This window comes from Pelodiscus sinensis, chromosome 1 (assembly GCF_049634645.1).
Source record: "Pelodiscus sinensis isolate JC-2024 chromosome 1, ASM4963464v1, whole genome shotgun sequence".
Taxonomy (NCBI): Eukaryota; Metazoa; Chordata; order Testudines; family Trionychidae; genus Pelodiscus; species Pelodiscus sinensis.
In genome coordinates, this window is record NC_134711.1 from 82,205,596 (window position 1) to 82,231,266 (window position 25,671).

Sequence of the window (25,671 nt, forward strand, 5' to 3'; positions counted from 1 at the left end):
AGGGGGCTAGTGTAGACATACCCATAGTTTTTATAGTTAGTTAGTAGTTATTTATTAATACTGTTTTAAAAAAACAGTCGCAAGGTCCCAGGCTCACCTCACAGCAAAAGCCCCTGTAGCTATTGTCCCATGGGGTTGGATCCAGTGCCCCATTCTGGCCATTGTGACCTAGCATGCAGTGATGCATTATTGCTAAGGTTCGACCACCCCACATATCTCCCATCATGATTGAAGAGCATGCGGACCAAACCTGAGAGGTGCTGCAACCCCACATGTTAGTTCATGATGCCACGCAGTGAAATTTGGCCTACCTATCCTCCCTTCATGACTGGGAGATAGTGGGGCTAAACCTGAGCAACACTGCACCTAGTGAAGGCAGAGCAGTGTCACTTTCCAGCCTCCTCATATCTCCTCAAGAGGCTGAGTAGGTTAATTCTCAAGCTACTATCTCCCCCTGGTCCTTGGCTCTCTGGGCCACTGACCCAGACTTTGGAAAAGACACAAACATGGGAAAAAGTCATAGGCAAACAGAAGAATCACAGTGACAAATCTGCAGCCCTAATACTAATCTATTAGGGTATGTCTACACTACCCCGCTAGTTCGAACTAGCGGGGTAATGTAGGCATACCGCAATTGCAAATGAAGCCCGGGATTTGAATTTCCTGGGCTTCATTTGCATAAGCTGGGCGCCGCCATTTTTAAATCCCGGCTGGTTTGAACCCGGTGATAAATAATAAAATGAGCAAAGCCATCAGCCATCACTGGTCAGGGTTGAAAATAACAAAAAAAGGAGCTTAGTCTTGCAAGTATTCTGTGAACTCAATGCCCATCAATTTGTTTGAAGTTCAGTATTCAGCACACTTGGAAAATTAGGATCAAGTTATATAAGTCATCTGTCCTTTAAATAGTTTTATATAAAATAAGATTGCAAATGATCTTTTTAAGTTTGTCATAGATTAATTATATAATTCAGGGTGAGCATCACATAGTAAAAACTAAACTGACACCTGACTTGATTTACCTAAAACAAATGCTTAAAAGAAAGATAAACAATGTGCAAAAGTGATAAACAAAGATTTTGTTTACAATTGTCTTATTGGGTTTGCTTTAGAACCTACTGCACAATGAAAATGAAAAGTCAAAGTCTGTTACTTCAGTTGACTGCACAGGCAAACTGCTGTGCCCAGCTGGAATCCTATTGACATCAGCAGTGTTCCACACCCACCTAACAGTCTGCCTGTGCAGTATCAATGGGAGGATCAGAGCCACTGAAGGCAAGAGGCAAAAATGTGGAAAACTGAATGGCCTAATATGACATAACTGAAGAATCATATACAAAATTACATGTACTTTACAGCTAGTTCACATCAGTTAGGCACAGCTCAGAGTAAGAGAAGTCATACGCGGCCCAGTGGGAGGCATTGCTTTTCTAGTGTAAGGATAATACACCTGTTACTATCTCTTTGTTGGGTACAGCCTGCTCCCCCCATCTTTGTGCTGGTTCAGAATAGATATATTTCTGGGGGCATATTCCTCCTTCCCAAACAGTTTGTGGCTCTCCATCCTTGGTGGATTAGAGAATGTCATCATGCCTCAATGGGTCAAAATTAGATTGCTAAATTCAGGACAAACTTCTTAGAAGTAGCGTTAGAAATACCACACAGCTGGTGGTTATTTTTCCAGAAGAGATACCAAATGAGCAACAAAAGTAAACTTCTGTCTCATCAAATTAGCTAAAAAGAAATCAGAAATGTAGTCTCCTTAAGTATGTCTGTCCTTGTTTCATCTCCCACACAAGAGATTTAATGATGAGGGATTATTCAAAACCAGTTTAATCAACAAAAGGGTTCCTCTGATGTCAAAGAACAGGCTACATATGCAGGTCAATTTATAACTTATCTTACCCAATAACCAAACCATTGCCATTCCTTTGGTATCTAATATCTAAATGTTTATTTGTTTATTTATAGAAATTGGTAAAAGGAATGAAATACATAGAGTATGCTCACATTAGTATAAATCCATAGTCCAGAGATCAGAGTAGGAAAGGACCTTTTATAGCTTCTGCTAGATGGAGGGAAATTCATTGTTCTTCTACTCATGCTTGATCATGTCCATTCTATAGTAGGTATGTGTGCTCACCACATGCACCAGAGCCAGAAGTTTTTTCCTCAGCAGTATCCATAGGGGAGCAGTGCTAGCAACTCCTGGAGTGGTGCCTCCACGGTGAGGTATGAGGGGCATTGCTGCTCCTGCTCCCTCAGTTCCTTCTTGCTGTTAGTGATGGTGCATTTGGATTGCTGTGTTCCAGACAGTTTAACTTTGCTGTGAAAGCAGTTGTCTTTGGGTGTGTCTAGACTACCTAGTTTTGTCGACATAAGTGGACTTTTGTCGACAAAACAATACCAGCTTCTACACTACCGCGGAGTTCAGTCAACATAACGTCGACAGAACTCCGTGGTTTTGTCGACGCTGGTATACCTCATTTTACGAGGCAAAACACCTTCTGTCAACAGAAGGCTTGCTTTGTTGACAGAACTCCATGTGTCTGGACGCAAATTGTCGACGGAAGTTTTGTCGACAGTATCTGTCGACAAAACGTCCGTCGACAAAACGCGGTAGTCTAGACGTACCCTAAATGTAGATCAAGGATGGGCAAAATATGGCCCACAGGCTGGATCTGGCCTGCCAAAGTGCTGGACCTCAACCATGAGTGCCTCTGCCAGGCTCCCTTCTTCCCCTGCACTCTGCTCAGAGCAGCTTTATGAAAACTGCAAGCCCTGTGGGAGGGGGAGAGTGGCTTTGCATGCCCCCAGCACAATTTGCAGTTCCCATTGGCCGGTTTCTGGCCAATGAGAACTGCCTGTTTGCAGGATAGGCAGTGCATGAAGCACCCTTCCACTTTTGGGCTTGCAGCAGTCTGGCTCAGCTACATGTGGCCCCTGCAGCCAGTGCTGAGGCATGGAAGACTTGGAACCTGGTTGAAAAGCTAGCTAGGCTGCTGGCTTGGAGCATCTCCCAGCCACAACCAGCCTCTGGCACCTCAGCTCCTTCCTCCCTCCAACTCTATGAACCCTCTCCTGCATCCTTATCCCATGTAATGCAAACCCTCTGCACCCCTGCTCCTGCACCCATACACTCTCCCAGACTCACCTCTAATCCAGGTCATAAACCCCACCCAGACCTTGTACCCAAACCCCTATCTGCTGTCACAACCCAAATCTCTGCACCTGCTCCTACACCTCTCCTTCAGGTCATAATCCTCTCCTGCACCTATATCCTTTTCCTGTCACTGCACCCCCTCCTACACCTCAGTCTCCTCCCAGGTCACAACTCTGTCTTTCACCCAAACTCCTTCTGAAATCCCATGCCCCCTCTTGCATCCCAGTCCCTTACCCCACCCTCCCTTCTGCAACCAAACTCCTTCCTAGACCATACACTTCCTCCATTATCATCATGGAAGAGTGTGGCTCATGACCACCTACCAAATTCTTGGAGTGAACCCCCTCCCCCAAAAATTATTGCCCACCCCGATGTTGATAATTCTCTCAGTAGTGTTAGTTATTGGTGTTAGTTAGCTTACTTAGTGTCCCAGCAGTACTTATCCTAACAATGGGGGATACCCCAGATTTTAAACCATGTTTAGAAAGCAAGCAGTGTGTGCTGGTTAGAGACACACATAACCTCTGCCTGAGTTGCTTAGATGAGGGGCACATTAGTGATAAGTGTTGCATTCCATTCAGTGGCCGTGCCCTGTTTGCTGAACAAACTGACTCAAAATTACACTGACTCCCGCACTACTCTTAAGACCTGAGGTTGTATGTTCTCACCCCCTACTTGTAAGTGGTTCAGGGCCTCACACCCTAACAGTCAGGGTAGCCAGTGCACCAGGAGCCCCCTGCCAAGAAAAACAAGGGCAACAAGCACTGGCTAAGTCAGCTCTCAACTTTGGTTCAGTTGGTCTTGACATGCCCCAGACAAGGGCAAAGAAACAATATTGAAGGTGTGCCTAAGGGCACCTTATTGGATCTCCCCATGATCCAGACTAACCGTAACCCGTGACCTGAAGGACACATACTTCCATGTGGCAATCTTCCCTGGTCACAGATGCTTTCTTTGCTTTACAATGGGACCCAATCACTACCAGTTTACAGTCCTCCCCTTTGGCCTAGCCATAGTGCCAAGAGTATTTAGCAAGTACATGGTAGTATGGCAGTATATCTCAGGCACTGGTTACCTTAGTGACTGGTTTCTCAAGGGAAGCTCCAGGTCCCAGGTCCAAAGCTGCAAAGTGGTACTTCTAGTAACCTTCTGGGCTCCTAGTCAATGACAAAAATTCCACTTTAGTACCAGTTGAGAGGATAGAATCCATCAGGCTGATGCTTGACTCGACCAATGCAAAAGTGTCCTGCCCCTAGACAATTCCAAGCCTTGGCAAGTCTCATAGGGGAAGAGTCCAAATTCTATGCCCAGGGTCTACTCTCACTTACTGGACCATATGGAACCATGTACATACATGGTTCACCATGCCAGGCTTCACATGTGACCACTCCAGCAGTGGATATATTTGGATTAATGTTAAATGGGGAGATGACCTTTGGACGGCTGGATGAGGCCTCAGCTGGATCTTGTCCTTATAGAAGGCTGTGTATGGGGGCTCTGACGTCAGGACTTGGATCTCTGATACCCACCTCGCTGAAGACACCACCACCAGAAATACCACCTTCCAGGGCAGGTGGGACTGGGAACGGGAACTGAGAGGCTTGAAGGGTGTCCTGGAGAGCTGGGATAGGATTAGATTGAGGTCCCATTGTGTCACAGGGTCCCAAACCTATAAGTAGAGCCACTCAAGGCATCAGAGGAACCTCACTATCATATCATGAGAGAAGACCATCTGCCCTTGGATTGGCTCGTGAAAAGGGGAGAGGGCTGTAAGGTACACTCAGAGGGTATGTCTACACTACCACCCTAGTTCGAACTAGGGTGGTAATATAGGCAACCGGAGTTGCAAATGAAGCCCGGGATTTGAATTTCCCGGGCTTCATTTGCATCTCGCCGGGCACCGCCATTTTTAAATGTCCACTAGTGTGGACTCCGTGCCGCACGGCTACACGCGGCACGGACTAGGTAGTTCGGACTAGGCTTCCTATTCCGAACTACCGTTACTCCTCGTGAAACTAGGAAGCCTAGTCCGAACTACCTAGTCTGTGCCGCGTGTAGCCGCGCGGCACGGAGTCCGCACTAGCAGACATTTAAAAATGGCGGCGCCCAGCGAGATGCAAATGAAGCCTGGGAAATTCAAATCCTGGGCTTCATTTGCAACTCCGGTTGCCTACATTACCACCCTAGTTCGAACTAGGGTGGTAGTGTAGACATACCCAGATAGAGTAATGCACCAGCCCCCGGTTGCTGAGCTGAGGCAAGTAATCAAGGATAGCCTGCATCAGAGCATACTCTAGCTGGACATCCACAGGAAGGTCCATTGGATGGGGATAGGCTTCTTACATGGACCATTGTTTTTGCTGATGGACCATCAATCTGAATAATACATTCATAATGTGCTAGCTAGACTGGATGTAGATCATAGAATCATAGAATACTAGAATTGGAAGGGACCTCGAGAGGTCATCAAGTCCAGTCCCTTGCCCTCATGGCAGGACCAAGCACCTTCTAGATCATCCCCCATAGAAATCTATCCAACTTGCTCTTAAATATCTCCAGTGATGGAGATTCCACAAATTACCTTGGGGGTGTTATCATAAGACCCCACACATCGGAAATACAGGTACATAGTATTCACAACTTCAGATACAAAAATGATGCATACAAACAGGATAATTACACTCTGCAAATCATAACTTTTCAATTGACACCTTATATGACATATGTTGTACAAGATTTGTTGCAATTATATAACAACAGTCACAACAATGATCTATGGGATCATATTTTAATGATTTAATGTCCCACATGCACTTCTTTGCTGGTACAGAAAGGAGTGAAAATATATGCTGCCTCCTTCTTCTTCCCAAATCATTTGTGGCTTCATGTCTTCAGGAGACTAGAGACTGAAGCAAGTTGGAAATGGCTTTACATTCTCTTTCCTTGTATGACAACATTGCTGGGGTCACAAATGACATTTCAGCTACAGATGACAAAATCAAGCACAAACCTGCTTTAAAATAAAATGATTTTTTGGTGTGCATTTTAGGTTCTTTATGCTGTAAGTGCATCTTAGCTTTTAAATTTGCAAAGCGCAAGGTTGATTAAAACAAGTGTAGGTTATTTATAATTGTTTTTGTATTTGCAGATGGATATGAAGTTTTCTATAAAAACCTTGTGAGCTCTTCTATCAAAAATGAAGAAATCGTAGAAAGTGAAAAGGGCCAAACAGAAAATGAAGGAACAGAATGCAATATCTCCGATGATACCCAGAGCAAACAAACTATTACATGGGTCCATTTAATTCGTTACCATAATTACTTAATAAGACATAACACAAGCCCTCTCTTTGGTATGAGCTATTAATTTTACTTTTTTCTTGAGGCTAAGGATATTACAGTAGTTATTTTCTGGAACTGACTCCAAAGTACCCCATACTGAACCTTATTCTGAGCTCTCTTCCACTGTGTAAATCTGGAGACAATTCACTGAAGTAATTGGGGTTAGGCCAGTATAAAACAATCCTAAATGAACATAAACCTATCACCAAATGAGTTTCTTGAATTTTTTGCTCTTATTTCAATAATCTATTTAATTTTGAAAGGTTTATTTTTTTAATTTTGGAGGCCTCAGTAAACATTCAGTTATCAAGGTCACAGTGAGAGAGTTGCACTTAAAAAACTCTAGCTACATCTAAACTACACTCCTCTGTTGGCAGAAGGATGTAAATTAGATGTATCAAAAGTGCAAATGAATCCAGGATTTAAATATCCCGCACTTCATTTGCATAATGATGGCCACTGCTTTTTTTTCGAAACAGGGCTTTTTGAAAAAAACAAAACGGTAGTTTAGACGGGGCATTTTCGACAGAAATGCTCCATTTCAAAAGATCCTGTACTCCTCAAAAAATATGCCTGTCGAAAATGACCCATCTAAACTGCCGGGTTTTTTTTCCGAAAAGCCCCGTTTCAGGAAAAAAAGCGGCGGTCGCCACTATACAAATGAAGCATTGGATATTTAAATCCTGGCTTCATTTGCACTTTTGATACATCTTATTTACATCGCTCTGCCGACAGAGGGGTGTAGTTTAGACGTAGCCTCTATGTCCAAGGCTCCAGGGGTGGTTTTGGTCCTCTCCAGCTGTTGTCTCAGGGTAAGCCCTAAGGGCATGTCTACACTAGGGAGTTATTTCAAAATAACTCCTCTTGGCTACGTCTATACTGCAGCCTTCTTCCACAAAGCTTATGCAAATGAAGCACGGAGTACAATATTGCATGCTTCATTTGCATAATTAATTAGCAGCTGCTTTTGTGCAAGAGGCTTTTGCGCCAAAATGAGCTGCGTAGACAGCTCCTTTTTGTGCAAAAACCCCTTTTGCTCAAGACCCGTTCTTTCTGAAAAAGAGGGGGTCCACACAGGTCCTTTTTGCGCAAAAGCCACTTGCTCCCTAGTTCGAACTAGGGATGCAAATGTGACCAACTGAAATTGCTAATGGTTTGAACTAACGTTACTTCTCATTTTTGAGGAGTAATGTTATTTCAAATCAAGGGGTTTGATTCGAACTAATGCATCCTGGAGTACACTTCCTGGTTCGAATCAGCTGGCGAGCGAAATAGTGCATGGGCGAGATTATGCTAATGAAGCGCGGGATATTTAAATCCCTGCTTCATTAGCAATTTTGGTCGGCTACATTTGCATCCCTAGTTCGAACTAGGGAGCAAGTGTAGACGTACCCATAGTGTGAAATAATATCAAGTCTGTTATTTCGAAATAAAGGGCTTCTTATTTTGAAATAATAATACCTGATTGTGAAGAGGAATAGCTTATTTTGAAATAATTATTTTGGGAGTTATTATTTAAAAATAACTTATTTTGAAAAAAACTGGTAGTGCAGACATAGCCTAACTGAGCTCCTGAGAGAGATGAATTCTTCCTTCCACTAATCAATTCTTAAAATAATCACCTCAGAAAACTTTTCTTTCTGCAAGCACTGACAGAGAGTTGGGTGCTCTACTCTGTCATAGAATGGTATGGATTCTTACTCTACTTTTATGTTTATTCAGGAATAGATAGTTATAATTATTGTCCATGGCTTCATTGTGCTACACATCAAATAAACAATAGAATTATGAGACATCAGCTCAGTAATACTGAAAAATATATTTACAGATTTGTTACTATATTTATTTAAATGTATTATATGTTTTGGATTTATAAATGTCAAGCAGTCATAGAAAGGCTGTAGTTCTAAATGACAAATGATACATTAATAAAGATTCTCTCTTTTTACAGCTGTCTCCAAATCAACACCTGGATCATTTTCTATGGAAGATGCACTGTTCACTTCTGCTTTTGATACAGGAATTGTTCCACGTTTAGCAGAAATGCATTTTTTCCTAAAAAAACACCTGCATATATATTCAGCATGTTGTATTGAAGATTTTCCTAAACAGCTGCAGGTTTTAGAAATGCCATGTGTTAGTTTGGCTGCTAATCCCGTAAAGGTATATTTTTAAAATAATTTCTCTGTTGTGCTTCTATGATATGCTTTGCACTCTTCATTCAGTTTCATGCATTTTCCAAGTTGTTTTACAAGGGTAAAATTATTGTAAAGAATTCTTACCTGTTGTTTTACAAGGGTAAAATTCACAGCAGTGCACAGGGCCAACATAAAGCCCATGCAACATTTAAGTCCTGCTTAAGACTTATTTTGAGGAATTAATTATTCCACAGTCTTTTGTTCTGATCCTCTTCACAGGAGTGAATTACATCCAATTGTGCTTGCAGCATGAAAAATAGAAACAATTATACTGTTTGTTACTTTGAAGGAAAAATTCATAAAAAACTGAAGAAAATGTCAAAATTTGGTATCTTTAAATAAACGTGAAGTATGACTTTATTTTGCACAAACAAATCCATAAACAAATAAAATTCAAAGTATATAATAGATGCTCGTTAATAACCTTAGCACAAAATGTAGAAGTGTGCTGATAAAATTTGTGGATGACAAACTTTCGAGATATTGCCAACATGGAGGAGGACTGGAATATCATACAAGAAGATTTGGAAGACCTTGAAAATTAGAGTAACAGAAATGGGATGATATTTAATAGTCATGACTTTGCACTTTGCATTTAGGGGCTAAAAATAAAGATTTGTGCTGTACGCTGGGAGGATGTATTAATTAGAATCAACAGAAGAAGAAAAAGACATGGGTGTAGTGGTTAGCCACAGGGTCACTATGAGTCATCAATGTGATGCAGCTGTGATAAAGGCTAATGCAACCATAGTGTGCATCAGGCATGATATTTTCGGTAGAGACTGAGAAGTGTTGTTGGCATTATATAAGACTTATCTGAATACTGAGTTCAATTCTGGCCCCCCATGTTTAAGAAGGAAGACTTCAGATTAGAACAGGTCCAAAGAAGGGCTACTAGGATGATCAGAGAAACCTACCTCATGAGAGGAGACTTAAGGCACTTGGCTTATTTAGCCTAATCAAAAGAGGGTTGTGGAGAGATATGATTGCTGTCTATAAATACATTAGTGTGATAAATACCAAGGAGGGAGAGAATTAGTTATACTAAAAGCCAATGTTAGCCCCAGAGCAAATGAATTTAAATTGCCCATCAACAAATTTAGGCTTCAAATTAGACAAAGGTTTCTAATCAACATAGTAATGAAGCTCAGAAACAACCTTTCAAGAAGATTACTAGGGGTAAAAAAGCTTAATTTGTTTCAAGATTGAGCTTGTTATGTTTATGGAGGAGATGGTATGATGAGGTTGCCTCTAATGGCATGTGGCCTATCTGCGACTGTGATCAGCAATATTGCTGTGCTGGCGAGATATAGGACACTAGGGCCATGTCTACATTAGGAAACTATTTCAAAATTAGTAAATTTTGCATAATAACTCCCAGTTTAACAAACCGGAACTAGCATGTCCACATTACAGGGAAGCCTTAAAATTAGTCTAAGGCAAGCTCCATTAATGTGGTTATTTTGAAATAAAGTCCTAGTGTAGACCAGGGCTCAATGTGCAGGTCTCTTGAGTTAATACATAGAATTCTTTTTCAGAAAAATCTATTTCTGACAGCTGGATATTGCTCATATGCTCAGGGTCTAACTCAGTGGTTCTCTAAGTCTGGTCCATGGACCATTAGTGGTCCACAGCCAACTTCCAGGGTCCACGGCTTGAGCTCAGTCCCTCATCTTCTCCCCACAGCGGGGAGCCTGTGCTGGTGCTCCAGCCTCGCTCTCCCTCCGCTGCAAGGTTGAAGCACCAGCGCATGCGTGTGTGTGTGTGTGAGCGCTGAGCCTTGCAGCTTGATGGAGCTCATAGGGAGTCTGTGTGAGAGCCCTGAGCCTTGCAGCTTGATCCAGCTCATGGGGAAGAAGCACTCCTCCTTCCTCTCCCCTGGCTGAGGGAACAGCAGCTCATGGGCTTGGAGGCTTTCCTTGCTGCTCCCATTGGCTGGAATCCGGCCAGTGGAAGTAGCAGGAGGCTGTGCCTGGAAGTGGTGCAGGGCACAAAGGCAAGTAAGTGCCCCCCAAACTTCTCATGCCCAGCCCCCTCACATATACTCTTCCACTGAGACCCCGCACCTCCCAACCTGCTCCTGCACCCACCCTGGCTCCTACATCCTCTCCTGGCCACGTGCAGCACCTTTCCTTGCACTTACCTCTCTCCCTGGCAAGACACCCTATTCCCAGCCTACTCTTGCACCTCACTTCCCACCCAGATCTTGCACCCTCACCCCCTCCTGCATCCCATCCCCCGCCCAGATCCTGCAGCCTCTTGATATGAATTAATTTAGATTGTCTTTTAGGTATTTCCATTTTATTCCTATATTTTTAACCTCCAAAATGTAGCTTTCTTTGCTTATCAAGCTTCTCTTCATGCAATGTAGGCTCTCTGCTTCCTCCTAATAACATTCTTAAGGTAAAAACAACAAAAGGTCTGGTAGCACTTTATAGATTAACAAAACATGTAGATGGTATCATGAGCTTTTGTGGGCACAGCCCACTTCTTCATCTGAAGTGGCTGTGCCCACGAAAGCTCATGATAGCATCTACATGTTTCATTAGTCTATAAAGTGTTACCAGACCATTTGTTGTTTTTTCTGAAACAGACTAACTCGGCTACCCCCTGAAGATTCATCAAGCTGGATCTGGTATATTTCCTTACAAGTTTTTCCCCTTATTTGAGATGCAAATCAGAGATCATTTTTGTATAGTTCAGTAAAAGAAAGTCCAAGTCTCAAATCTATGTGTAGGATATCCAATAATGATGCCATGTATACTGATTTTAGTTTCTGAAGCCTCAATTTAAAGTTAAACATTGTTTTCTTCCCATCCCACTCTTCATCTTACCAGGAATACCAATTACATTACAATATTAAAATAACAGGTTATTTTTTATGGTTAATTTTACTGTCATTTCTTGTTTTCATATAAACCTGCAAAACTGTGTCCTCTTACCCATCTGAATTTAACTGTTTTTATGGAAGTAGCTCTTTAGAGTTGGTGAACTTTTGGTAATGTAAGACAGCGTATCATTACCCAGTTCCCAACAATGAAATGCTATTTGCCCTGTTGAATAAACGGAAACTATATGGTATTTGACATTTATAACAACCATTATATATCAAAAACTGTTTTACTCAGTCTGCTCTTCTTTTGATATAATTAGTATTACAGTGTACTAGAATAATCAGCTCCAGCAATCACTGTTATGTTTATGACAGGTACAAGTGGCATAATCATGTGTTAGTTCACTGTTGTGGACAGCTACAAGCATAAAGTTTTTTATTTTTTGTTATCAGCTCAAAGCTTCATTGATTTTTATAATAACATTTTAGAAGCCTTAATCATTCTGCAGGCTCTGTGCATTATTTTTTTAAAAGTTCTTGTTATTTGATATCTACACCTTGAAATTTTTTTTACACTACAAATAGGTAGCTGACTTATTGAAAGGATCATTGTCATATACAGGATCTCATCACTTATGTATGTCTGTATAACTTTTTTCATCTATTAAAACTTTTTTCTCTTGAACAAAGAATCCAAACAAATTACATTACATTTTCAAAAAATGTGTATCCTTTTTGAATTTTTCATGCTTACTTTTATTATCACTCTGTGACAGTAGAGGATAGGAAATATGTAAAACAGCAGTTTGATGTTTACAAGATTTTGAGAAAGCTGAGATGATCAGTACCTATTTCTGTAGTCCAGCAACCCTCCAGTTTGACAGGAGTAGCGGTGCAATTGCATTTCGGAAAGGTTCAATGTGATATAAACAACAACAAAAGAGGCTGTACAATTAAAAAAAATATGCCACACGGTCCTGTGTGATATATTAAAAATATAACTGTAAAAAGAAATTTATATCCTTAATTAAACTATACAACATAGACTAGCTATTGCAAAATCATAGAGCTATCAAAAACGAAATCCCTATTTCCAGGCCCATATTAGAATGTTCTCATAAGTTTGATTCATCTTCATGTTAACATGTATATGTGTATAAAAAGGGTTTAATCAGGCATTGGAGGCTCAAGTGTCTTAAAGGCAGTCTTATTTTGTGAATGATTAAGAGTGCATAACTAAAATCAGACACACTAATGTACCATGTGCAGCATGGAGTACCTCCAGGGACAGAGTGTACTTTGCTTTACCAAGAAAACATTATGGGTATGTCATTGGTAATTAGTGGGACTAAAACACAGTGTAGATTTTCAATCTTCGTATTTGTGAACCCATAAAAATGTCAAATGATGGTGCAAATTCCTTTGGAAATCTTAAACATTGCCTGTCGACCTCCAGAGGTTCCACACAGCCCAGGTGGAAAACAACTGGTCTAAAACTACCCTGTAGCCAAATTCATTTTATATTGGAAAAATTATAAACATTATTTTGCTTTATATTTGTTTTTCAGACATGTCTAGAAGTCCCTGGAGTCTCACATAAGATGTCCTCAATGAGAATTGCTTCCTCTGTTTCTTTTAGCACAGACACAGATGTTCAGCATGACAGGAAGGCAACTATTGCTCCAAACAAGGAACTTTGCATTCAGTGGTACATTCCATCTCTGGAGAAATCAACAAAAGATATGGAGACTATGGTATAATTACAAAATGAAAGAAATGTTGGAACTTAAACCCTCCCCCCAAGTGCATTTAATTGCAATACATGAAACTTGTATAAATCATGTATACATAAACTGCATGATACCATATGTCTGATGTTGCCTGTATATTCAACAAAATTTTTCATCTACTATAAGAAATAGATTTTCAACCACAAAATCAAATTAATTCAAATAGGGCTATGACTTACACACACCAGAGCTTAGAAGAAAATTAAATAGTAACATGTCTGCTAACCCACATACAGCAGAAGCCCTCTGTTCAGCCTGCATGAGGTGAAAACTCTGCAATGTGTGATTGAATAAGGTCAGGAAGTGGGGGTGTATTCAGGGTGGGGGTCATGCCATGAAGCATAAACTTTCAGATCCACAGAAATTATTTACTTAATTAGTGGTTGCATCTACAATGATCTGGATGCTATACAAGTAATTTGATAACAAACAACTTCTGCCCCAAATAGATGACGATATAAGGTACTGATTCTGCAAACACTTTTGGACAAAGGATTAAATTTAGGCTGGATGCGTTTTTTCTGGGGGGGAAAAAACCCTTTTTTAAAAAAAATGGTCTTCCTTAAAAAATGAGGTTTACGGGTTTTTTTCAAAAAAGGTTTTTTCCCTGAAAAGCTCCGCTTTCGAAAGTGAGATCAGAAGAAGATATGCAAATTCCCGCATATCCTCTTTTGAAAATAGAACGTAGTTTAGACGTACCCTTTTTGAGGAATACAGGATCTTTTGAAAAAGGGTGGTTTTTTTCAAAAGAACCGCATCTAGACAGCAGGTTTGCTTTCAAAATACCCATTTTCGAAAGAACTCGCAGCTGCCATTATGCAAATGAAGCACGGGAAATTCAAATCGGGGCTTCATTTGCAATTTTGATCTAATTTACATCCCTCTTTTGAAAGAGGGATGCAGTTCAGACATAGCAAATAGACATACTGAAGTCAATAGAGATATTAATTTGTATATTGCTATTGAAATACATTATATCTGAAATACCATATCTTACATATTCCCATTTCTTTACAGGTTTTGCTGCTTTATGCTTACAATACAAAGTATGTCAAGATTGTCAGCATTAAGACTTTTAATTCCGCTAATGTGTTTTCTGGTCACTTGTGGATTCCACTGACTAGGTAACTAATCACAGACGTTGTTGTATTAGTACATGCTATATTATGTGTGTGTTATGTCTACTGTATACATAATTTGTGTCTTAATAAAATGATGACAGCTTAGAAATATAACTTCGTATTTGAAGATAGATACTAAAGATAGAGATCAGCTGGGTAAAAGGAGGAATAGCTAGGAATAATGAGATAAAATTAGGTAAAATAAATTATAGGCTGAATAGCAGTAAACTTTAAGATCTATCAGACTGTGATAGACTCCCAAGGAAAGAAATGGAAGCAGTATTGGTTGAGCTGTGCAGAATTGGACTGGATGACGCACCAGGGAACATTGTGAAGTGAGTAATATTGTGAGGCCACATTTTCAGTAAGTGTCTAATTATTTTAGTGATCTGTATTTGAAAATGTTGGCCATGAAGATCAACACAAAAGGTCTTTTGACAAAATAGTTTATACAAGGTATCCCTGGCCCAGTAAAGTTCAGGAACTTTCCAGTTTTGCTACACAAACTATAGCAATATCTTTTGTATTATTTCAAATCCAATCCAGATCATCAAATTGTTAAATTTAATTGATGTGTGCTGGCATACAAAACATATGCCATATGAACAAAGGCAGCAGGAGAAACTAGTATTTTTTAAGTATGTTTCTTTTTAACATTTCTATTGTGGTTCTTTTAAATTGCAAAGTGCCTAATACTGAATTCCTTCACATCTAATATTTCCATTGTCTTCAGTAAAAGTTGGATTTGTACAAAACTGCAGGATTAGGCTTGAAATGAAAGAAATCATCACAAAAAACTGTACAAGAAATATCCTATGTCAATTTGTTTATGTATGGAAATTATTAACAGATACAACATTGTTCTTTTTAGAATTATTTCTTTACGTGAACAATTGTCTAATGTGAAACATCAAATTGAAATTTTGATGCAGTCCTCTACAAGTTTTTCTTTACAAGTACAAAGTGAAGGACCAAAACGAATACTTTCAACGAAGTCCAAAATTAATCTTGCCAAGGTGCAATTTGATGAAAGAATAGAAGTAAGTGAGGACAAATTATGCTCAGGATTCTAAATATCTCTGATTGTCTGATGTCTTAGATGTTTATTTTTGAGGAAATGGGAAAGTTGGGAGAAAAAAACAAAAACGGGAGACCTCTCTTAACTACTTTAAGGAAGAATGAAACATTTTTACTCACCACACATAATCTTTAACTTTGTAACTTCTTTCCTGTGCCTGACACTTGACAAACATAAAATATGTTCTGTGCCCCTAAAAGTAAAGGCCACATTTTCAGTAAGTGTCTAATTATTTTAGTGATCTGTATTTGAAAATGTTGGCCATGAAGATCAACACAAAAGGTCTTTTGACAAAATAGTTTATACATCTTCAGTGCAGGATAGCCAGTGATTGGATTTTAAAAAGAGAACCTTCCAATAACTCTGAGTAGGGTTAACACTGGCAAAGAATTTCTTTTAATTTTCTCTGTACCACCATGCTCTTTTTTATTAGCAAGGCTGAATATGGCTCAGTGGCAGAAATAAATAAATACAAAAGAAGCAGTTTCAGAATTTCCATGTGGTCTCTTTGAGATAATGTCAATGGAATAGAATGTTGCTGCAGCATAACTGCTGCTTGATAAATGCCAAGGAAAAGTAGACATTTATTTTCAAAGTGGGAGACATTTATCATGTGACAGTATTCTCTTTATATCTATTATATGAAATGATTAATGATGTAGATGCTGTCATTTTGCTTGATGGGCGCTGTGAAGCGGTGACAATTGCTCACTGTGCCGTTATTGAAAACCTGCATTCTGACTGGCTTGAAGAACAAATGGTGCTTCAGCCAATCACAGAATACAGTGCTTTTACAAGGTAGACAGAGCTGGCCTTTAGTGACTGTTTCTGATTAGCTGAAGGTTTTTGTTCAAACTTTCATTAGTAAATAAGTCAGTGATCTGAAAAACACAGTCTGGAATGCTAATTGGTTGTGGCATTTCTTCTGTATGTTACATGTACTTAAATGTCCTCTTGTCTGCTGAATTCTAATGTCTTCTATAAATGTGTGGCAAAAATACACTTATAGGGGGCTCTCTCCTGAAATCAGTTGGTGTTTTGCCTGAATAAGTACTAAAGGATAGGCCCTTGAGCTGCTATAGAAAATATTGGCATGATTATATTGTGGATATTGTAAATCTGGTACTTTATAAACCTAAGATGTCTGAGTATCACTTCTCTGCAGTGTTAAAAAATGGAACATAAACATTCCCACACTTGGAATTCTGTCAAAACAATAACCCCATGATTGTGATGCACTGAATAAGATTTTTTAAAATGATATCTAATAGTTCATAGCAGAAAACAGAAAATACAGCTTAATTTTTCCCCTTTTTTGTTATCATTAGGAAATGCTTAAACAATGTTTGTCTGAAGTAAAAGCTTTGCTGTGTGGTGTTTCAGATCTGTCTTCTCCATTAACTGAGGTATGATATTCTGACTTTTAAAAAACCTCTTTTTCTTCAAGGCTAAAATTATTTGATCAAATTAAAATACAGATGATATCAATCAGTGTCTTTCCTATTTTCTTTCCTGTGTTACTGCTTTTTAAGAGATTTATACAATCAAAATAGCATTGATGTATACAATAGCATGGTTATAAACCTTGTGTTTTCATTGTTTGACCTACAAACACTTTCTTCCACATACTATAGAAAATTAAAAATGCTCACAGTAGAATTGTGTAATTTTTCCCTTGTTCACCTTTGCCAAGATCTATATCTTTGCATGGATTATACCAGATTCCCAGCACTTTTAACTATATTGACTATACACATCCCTACATCTAGCTTTGCACCCTTAAGGCATTTGTGCTTTCCTTTGGTTCTTTTTTACTCTTACTACCAACATTTTTGGGAGGTAGATTATTACGCTTTTCATCCATGTTCGGGACATCCTGCTATTCCCCGGGAGTGGGAGCTGCCCGGAGACTGCACCCATGCCCCTGTGCTGCATCAGTGTGGGTGTGTGGGGGTGGGGAGATGTCCCCTGCCTCTGTGCAGAGGGGGCTTGTGGAGGCAGCGCGTCCTGCTGTGTCCCACCCTGGGTTCAGGAGCATGTCATGTCTCTTCACACATGTGTGTGGCTAACAGGCCAAGGCCCTTGTGTGGCAGCCAGCTGGGGCCACGTGCCCAGGGGTGGCATGGCACGTGCTCGCATGTGCACAGGTTGCTGCATGATCTGTGGTCAACAAGGCCCATGCACGCAGTCCCTGGACTCCCTTTCCTCCCACCCCCAAATAAGGGGACAGTGATGGCACTCATATCTTGTTGCCTCACCGGCCTTGGACAACACCGGTGACAGGTCCACTGGGACGGCTTGGGGGTCCTGGCTGCGTAGCACACTCCCTCCTGGTTCATGCTGCTCCTGGCCCTCGTCGTCCTCCTCCTCATGCCCTGGTCAGGGCCCTCTGCCCCAGGGTCAATGACCACCTGGGGGGCATGGACTGTCCCACCCCCCAGGATGTGGTCCAGGGTGTCCAAATAGGGGCAACTCTCTGGGTCTGCTCCTGGTTGGGAGCTGCCCCCTGTGGCCCTGGCATACACCTGCCACAGCTCCTTAATTTTCATTCAAACCTGCTCCTGGGTTCGGATGTGGCCTTTGGTGGCCAGGCTGGCAGCCATCTGGCTGTAGACGGCCGCGTTCCTCCAGCTAGTGCGGAGATCATGGACATTGGCGGCATCCCCCCAAACCTCAATCAGGTCCATGATCTCCGCACTGGACCAAGAAGGCACCCGCCTTCTCTGGCCACTGGCAGCCTCCTGGGAGCTGGCAGACTGGTCCTGGGGAGCGGTGGAGGGCTGGGCTGCCAGTGGCTTGCTGGCTCATGCTGTGGCCTGAGTCACGGGCAGCAGCAGAGTGGCTCTGGGCTGGCAGGACTGGTGCTAGCCACAAAAGACTATAGCCAGACTCTACCCCTTTAAGGGCTCTGGGAGGGGGAGGGAGGAGAGGAGTTTTCCTGTTTGTGCCTATAATGGCCACCAGGGCACCCTGGGAAGGGCTGGAGGCCCCCTATTTCAAAATAGCCCCTATTCCCTGTCTACACAGCACCTATTTCGAAATAGCTATTTTGAAATAGGTGCTATTCCTCGTGGAATGAGGTTTACCAATTTCAAAATAAGCCCTCCACTATTTTGAAATAATTTCGAAATAGTGGTTGGCTTGTGTAGATGCTAGAAAAGTTATTTCGAAATAACTTTTCTGAGTAGACATACCTGTCAAGAGACAAGCTTTTGAGCTTATACAAAGTTCTTCTTTAGATCTGGGAAATGTACTCAGCGGGAACATCTATACCTACACTTGGCCCATGCCAGCTGACTTGGGCTACATGGCATTTTTAACTACGGTATATACATTTGGACTTTGGGCTACAGCTTTGGGACCCTCCCACATTACTGAACTTTCTCTTTGGCATATATTCTGTGTGCTTGGATGTAGATAATAGATTTCTAGGTGTGTTTGGGATGTTTATTAGATCTGTGAAGGTAGGTGTAGTGATCTGTGGGTTTTTTGTATGCAGTTGTCTATAGGGTTACATTGCTGAAGCTAATCGTAGAGTGCAAGATGTTGACAAAGCAGCCCAGACCCTGTATGAACAACTGATAAAAAACCTGTTTAGATATTTCCACTGCTAGCGTGATCAACACTTCCTACAACACACCTTTCAAGATCTAGGGGTTCTAGACATGCCTGTTACAACATGTCGTTTATCTCATTCAGTGCACTGAATATCCCAATAACAACTATGTGGGTGAAACCAGACAATCACTATGTTCCCAAATGAACTTTCACAGAAAAATGATAGAAGACAAAATACCAAATCATTTATGGTGAACACTTTTCACAAAGCAATCATTCTGTATCTGACCTCAGTCTTCATCTTGAAGGAAACCTGCAAAACACCATAAAAAGATGAGAGCCAGAGCATGAAGTGATAACTTTGCTGGACACTAAAAATCATGGACTGAACAGAGACACTGGATTTATAACTTATTACAACAATCTGTTTCCCACTAGATCTCCGGCTTTTTGATTCCTCTATGGCTGGAGTGGTGTTGATAGAGCACTTGACTTTGAATTGTCCTTTGAAATGTGTGTTAACTACTTGTGCCATACAGTCTTTCCCACCTTGTATTTAGCTGTGACACCCAGTGTATGTTTCCCAGACCTGAAGAAGTGCTCGGTGTAGCTCAAAAGCTTGTCTCTCTCACCAACAGAAGTTGGTCCAATAAAAGATATTACTTCACCCACCTTCTCTCTCTAATATTTTGGGGCCAACATGACTTCACCAACACTGTATTAACTAAAAAGAAACACAGCATACCATGTTAAAAAATCTGTTGGTTGGTCAGACTCAGCATAACAATTCAACCACTGGTCCTCTATGGACTTCCTGCCTCTTTTCTTTTTTTTCTTTTCTTTTTTCAGGTTATTTGTAACCTCAAAGTGTGAGGAGGGTGTACAAGTTATTTGGTATTCTGTGAGGAGGAACTAGCATAAAAGCAACTGTTGTGATAGTAGATGATAAAACACTAGTATAAAATCTCATTAAGCTATTGATAAGCTGGCCAGGACAACCTTTCTCCTCAAGTCTGTGTAGAGGAAGCTTACCAGGTCTTTGATTTATATCCCTAAGCACCCACGGCACTTGGGATTGGAGATACTCATCAGCTGTACCCATTGGCACCTGCCTCATTTTGCAGGATATATATATAGGCAGCCCCTGACTTGAGATGCAATTGGTTCCCGGGGAAGTGTTGCAAGATTGGGGGTGTCATAACTCGAAAACTCATTTACGATAGGTGCTGTGTGCTGTCATAAATTTGGGGTCAAGGACGTAAGTTGGGGATTTTTGGCCCTTTCTGCACTTACAAAAATGGTTGTAAGTGTGGGGGATCATAACTCGGACAGTCGGAAGTCAGGGGTTTCCTGTATACAGTGCTGTGCTGTCCAACTGCTCCCTGTTCCTTCACCTCTACCTTTGGTCTGGGACAGAATCTGTAACAAAGCCTGCTTCTCCTGTTCTCTCAGTAGATACTGTAGTGCCTTCCTTGTTGTTTGTAGTTTAGTTAGTATTTCTTTTTTTCCTTTTCTCTATCTCAACTTTTTAAAAATTTTGTTTTAAAGTTACCGTTACAGTTATTTCATAATTTAGGTTTTAATTTCCCTGTTTCCTTTCCTTTGTGACCAGGAAGTTTTTTTCCCTCTCGTCCTTATGCGCCGATTGTATAAGATGTGTGTCTCTTGCGTAGCCACCTTCCCAGTGCCAGATGGCCACTTGCAATGTATTTGCTGTCTGTCAAAGGAATACGTCCCACAAAAGTGTTCCCACTGTCCCAGACAACCAGAGCCAGAAAAGACCGGGACATATATTTAAAATTTCTCCTTATGCTGTGATCTACACTGGACCCAAACCCTGACTTTCCTCTTGTGAGACCCTCACACTCTGCCAGGTCATCTGCTGATCCTCATTCTCTGCACCCTTTGGAGATAAAGTTGTTGCTTTCTAGCTTGAATTAAGAGACTTGTGCACCCTCCTAACACTTTGAGGCCAGACACGTCCCTGAGAGGTCAGTTGCCTCAGTATCATCTGACAGGAGGAAAAGATTCAGGGCTTGTGCAAGTACCTCTGATACCAAAATGAAGAAACAGTTGAAAGACCCTCTTTGGGCAGATCCACAGCTCTCTACACTGGACCTCAGGTCTGGAGACTGAGATAGGCCATCAAAATTGTTGATACTGGCAAAGTAATTGGTACTGGCAAGGGCAATGGCACAAGACAAATTGGCACTGATTAAGCCATCTTTTCCCATATATTGATTCTTCATGGTTACACATCCCACTGTCTGGGCCACACCATCCCTCCCCTCAGCACCATCTGAACCATGCTGAAATGCACCGCTCAGGTCTCTGGTGGCGATGTAAAGAACCCAGGGCTCCAGATGCCACTCCTGCTGCAATTGCAGCATCTGGGAACCCCGGTCCCCTTTGAATCATTAGGCCCCTTTAAAACAGTCACTCCCTGTGCCCCCCATCAGTGGGCCTGTCTACTCATCCCAACTATGCACAATCTACATCTGGTTCACAGTCTTGGTACAGACCACCATGGATGCAATCACACGGTCCATTTCCTCTGTGCTGTCCATCCTGGGTCCCTTGGGCCATGTATATAATACAATCTGGGAAACCTCTCATAAAGCAAAGCCAGAGACCTGCACCTCTCCCTTCTCCATTGGTCTCTCACCTTCTGGAGGCTGAACCTCTGTGAGTATTGACTGAGGAGGAAGAACAGGAAGAGGAACAGAAGGAGCAAGCTATGCCAAGATTACATTTCTCTTCCTGGATGAGGCTCTCGTGCCTCTACCCCATCATAGAGCTGGAAGAGACCTCAGGAGAGCATCAAGTCCAGCCCCCTGCTCAAGCAAGGCAGGACCAATCCCACTAAATCAACCCAGTCAGGGCTTTGTCAAGCCGAGACTTAAAAACCTCAAGGGATGGAGATTCCACCACCTCCCTAGGTAACCCATTCCAGTACCTCACCACCCTTCTAGTGAAATAGTTTTTCCTAATATCCAACCTAGACCTCTCCCACTGTAACTTGAGACCATTGCTCCTTGAACAGATCCTTGGGGTACTCCGCTAGATACCAACCACCAACCTGACATCGAGCCATTGATCACTACCTGTTGGGCCTGACAGTCTAGCCAGATTTCTTACAGTCCATTTATCCAATTCATACTCCCTTAACTTGCTGACAAGAATATTGTGGGAAATCATATCAAAAGCTTTGCTAAAGTGAAGGTACATTACATCCACTGACTTTCCCATATCCACAGAACCAGTAACCTCATCATACTGTCCAGGTCCCCATCTCTGGGACCCGGACAGTATGATGAGGTTACGGGCTTCCCTGTGGTCATTCTACAGTATAACTCTCCCTCCTACCAGACCCATTTCATGAGAAACAATCAAATTCCAGGCACAATCAAACTCTGACCTTGCTTTAAGTTATGATAAGCGGAAACTGCATACCAAATTTGATGTTTCTAGGTCTTACCATTTAGGAGGAGTTCTTGAACAAACAGACTCACAGATGGACAGACAGATGTACATTTCTAAAGTATATAGTAAGAAGATTCTGGAGTGGGTGGTCTCACATGAATTGGGGGCAAGGTTAGGGGGACTGGAATCACCTTCTTACAAGCTCCACAGAGATTAACTTGGAACTGCTAATTAACCTGGGACACACTTTCTTTCCTTTTAGAACGCACTCATTGGGAGTGTAGAGGGAAGCGGGGGAGACTAAAGATAATTGTAGCCAAATGGATTCCCTGGCTCTGTGGCTTCAAAGAATGTTGGACATAAGGAACCAAAGTTCAACAGTTGGCACAAAGACTTGAGTGAGGCAGATGGTCCTTACGTCCTGGCATCCAGTGCATATGTGAAAGTCCCTAGCTTTGAGGGGCACAGAATGATCAAAGACAAACTCTGTGAAAGGATATTACTGAGGTTTTCTTCTCCCTTAGCCTTTTTTTCCCTGGGGTTTTATTTAAGAAGAGGTCACTGGGCTCAAACTTATTTATGTGCAGCAAATATTTGCAATTTGTTCTGCAAATTATCTTTGAAATTTATAATTTCACTTGGGCACCTGTGTTTGGGAAACCTGTTTTTTTTTCTTAATTTAAGATATCTCTTTTTATTTCTATTGATTAGAAAGCAATTTACTTAAGAAAGATTTTTTTTTTGTCTTTGCCAGGTCCCATTTGACATTACTTTGCAGTCAATCATGAATTTGGAGAAAATGTTTGATCCTGCTAATGGATGTGTGATAGCAGGAGGAAGTCTTTTCAACTGGATTGTGTCTCTGCTCCCTTGAGTTGTCTTTCTGCAGTAACTTAATCAAATACTGAATTGCATACTTTTTAAGTTCAAACTGCTCCTACTAAAGGCAAAAGGAATTTTGCCATTGATATTAATAGAACCAAGATCTGGCCCCTAATAATTTGTGTAGTTTTTAGTTATATTTTGGAATATGTCAGTTTATTTTAAAAAAAAGATACTTTTCCTACTTCCCTAAGTGTTTTAAAGGAAAGAATGTCTTTTTTTCGGGAATTAATGCTCTGATATGATATTTTTGTAGTAAAAAGATTTAGAATGTAAGCTATTCAGTCCTAAATAAACTAGTCCATATTTTGCTGGGGTTTCTCCTTTTCAAAATCCTCGTGTAGATTAAAAAATGTGAATAGGACAAAAAGACTGATTACCTTTGAGATATTACAGGCCTTGTAGCTTTCTAATATTCAAAAGTAAACTATGGATTTTTCCATAAAGCATGTGTTATATGCTAAACTTTACCGTACCAGCACACTTTTAACTGCTTTTGCAAGTAGTCACCACCTAAAACTGCCTAAAACTCTTCACCTAACCTTTTTCACATTTCAATTTCACTGCTTTTAAATTACAATTTCAGACTTTTTGTTAAAGGAAGAAAAGGTCTTACATACTGCTGACAGTGAAACTGATTTGTTAGAAAGCAATGGAGATGTCTTCATATAATTCTGAAGAGATAATCTGTAAACAGGCAAATTTAAAAGCTATGTAAGTATAGTACAAATGTACTTTTCATACAAAATACTAAAATGCTTCACAAAATAACACTGAAAATATAAGTAAATGCTAAGTATTATTATGGTTTGAAAATTCTGACAAACATTAACTCAAGAAACATACAAAACATTCGTCTAAGGAAGGAAGTGTTATTCCAACTTTACAAAAGGAGAAATAAACACAGAAAAATGAAGTTGTTTGACCAAGATCACAGAGTAAAACACTGGCTATGTTTACACTCTACACTCTGCTGCATCCAGGGAATGCATCTGCTCTTCTGAATTTTTTTTGGAAGAGCATACACGCTTTTTCAGCATCCGTGTAAATCTCGTTTTACAAGGAAGAAGTGATGTTCTGTAAAAAGGTTTTTTTCTGACATTTGGCCCAGTGTCAGAAAATGACAGGCCAAATGTTGGAAAAGCCTCTTCCGAAATAAGAAGTGGAAAAAAACTACGCAAATTGCGAACTGCAATTTTCGTAGCTTTTTCCGGAAGAGCAGTGCAGTGTAGACATATAGCCACTGTGAGATCCAAGATTAGAATTTGGGAGTTTCTCGTCCCTAGCCATTGCTCAAGGTATAAGACCATTGTGCATCAAAACCGTTGCTAACTACATTAATTCAGACAACAAGCAATAAAAATGACAGAAAGGACTGAGGGAGTTAGTTGAGTTGTACCTACTGAATAGAGTTCGAGACTGAGAGTCAAGAATCCTGGATTCTGTTCTGTTTCCTGTGTGTGACTGTAAACACTTAACAGTGAAATCCTGACCTCAATAAAAAGCAAAATTTTCACTGAGGCACTGTATGAGTGTATCTCAGCATAACAAATGATGAAATAGATATGATATTTAAAAATTGTAAAGGAAAAAAAATGTTGTGTTTTTGTCGTGCATTGCTTTTATTAAAAGAGATGTGAGGGAATTGTTTACTTTTACATAGAATCACAGAGCTAGAAGAGACCTTAGAAGGCCATCAAGTCCAGCCCCCTGCCCAAGGGAGGACCAATCCCAATGAAATCAACCCAGCCAGGGCCGAGACTTAAACACCTCTAGGGATGGAGACTCCACTACTTCCCTAGGTAACCCATTCCAGTGCTTCACCACCCTCCTAGTGAAATAGTTTTTCCTAATATCCAATCTGGACCTCTCCCACCACAACTTGACACCATTGTTCCTTGTTCTGCCATCCATCACTACTGTGAACAGCCTTTCCCCAGCCTCTTTGGAACCTCCCTTCAGGAAGTTTGAAGGCTGCTATCAAATCCCCCCTTACTCTTCTCTTCTGCAGACTAAATAGACCCAACTCCCTCAGCCTCTCCTCGTAGGTCATATGCTCCAGCCCCCTAATCATTTTGGTTGCCCTCCGCTGGACCCTCTCCAATGCATCCACATCCTTCCTGTAATTGGGGGCCCAGAACTGGACACAATACTCCAGATGTGGACTCATTAGAGCCGAGAAAAGAGGAATAATCACATCTCTGGATCGACTGGCAATGCTCCTCTTAATGCAATCTAATATGCCATTAGACTTCTTGGCTACAAGGGCACACTGTTGACTCAT

At 41.0% G+C, this 25,671-nt stretch overlaps 1 protein-coding gene and 1 long non-coding RNA gene across 12 annotated transcripts in view; one reads left to right on the forward strand and one right to left on the reverse strand.

Moving 5' to 3' along the window:
- Positions 1 to 23,493, forward strand: part of CFAP54 (cilia and flagella associated protein 54) — a 238,111-nt gene extending 214,618 nt beyond the window's left edge. For 7 of the 9 annotated variants that reach the window (XM_075933754.1, XM_075933762.1, XM_075933756.1 and 4 more), the window contains 7 exons: positions 6,312 to 6,515; positions 8,456 to 8,667; positions 13,104 to 13,289; positions 14,343 to 14,449; positions 15,318 to 15,486; positions 16,853 to 16,930; positions 23,260 to 23,493. In XM_075933754.1, the coding sequence (XP_075789869.1) occupies positions 6,312 to 6,515; positions 8,456 to 8,667; positions 13,104 to 13,289; positions 14,343 to 14,449; positions 15,318 to 15,486; positions 16,853 to 16,930; positions 23,260 to 23,379 (1,076 nt within the window). In that variant the 3' untranslated portion in view covers positions 23,380 to 23,493. Of the gene's footprint in view, positions 1 to 6,311; positions 6,516 to 8,455; positions 8,668 to 13,103; positions 13,290 to 14,342; positions 14,450 to 15,317; positions 15,487 to 16,852; positions 16,931 to 23,259 lie in introns of those variants that run through there. The other 2 variants (XR_012905249.1, XM_075933789.1) reach the window with 2 other exon arrangements.
- LOC142830216 (uncharacterized) overlaps positions 1 to 25,671 on the reverse strand; it is a 47,479-nt gene that overhangs the window by 7,827 nt on the left and 13,981 nt on the right. For 2 of the 3 annotated variants that reach the window (XR_012905262.1, XR_012905263.1), the window contains exon 2: positions 4,239 to 4,320. This is a non-coding gene — a long non-coding RNA (uncharacterized LOC142830216). Of the gene's footprint in view, positions 1 to 4,238; positions 4,321 to 8,786; positions 11,141 to 25,671 lie in introns of those variants that run through there. The other variant, XR_012905264.1, reaches the window with a different exon arrangement.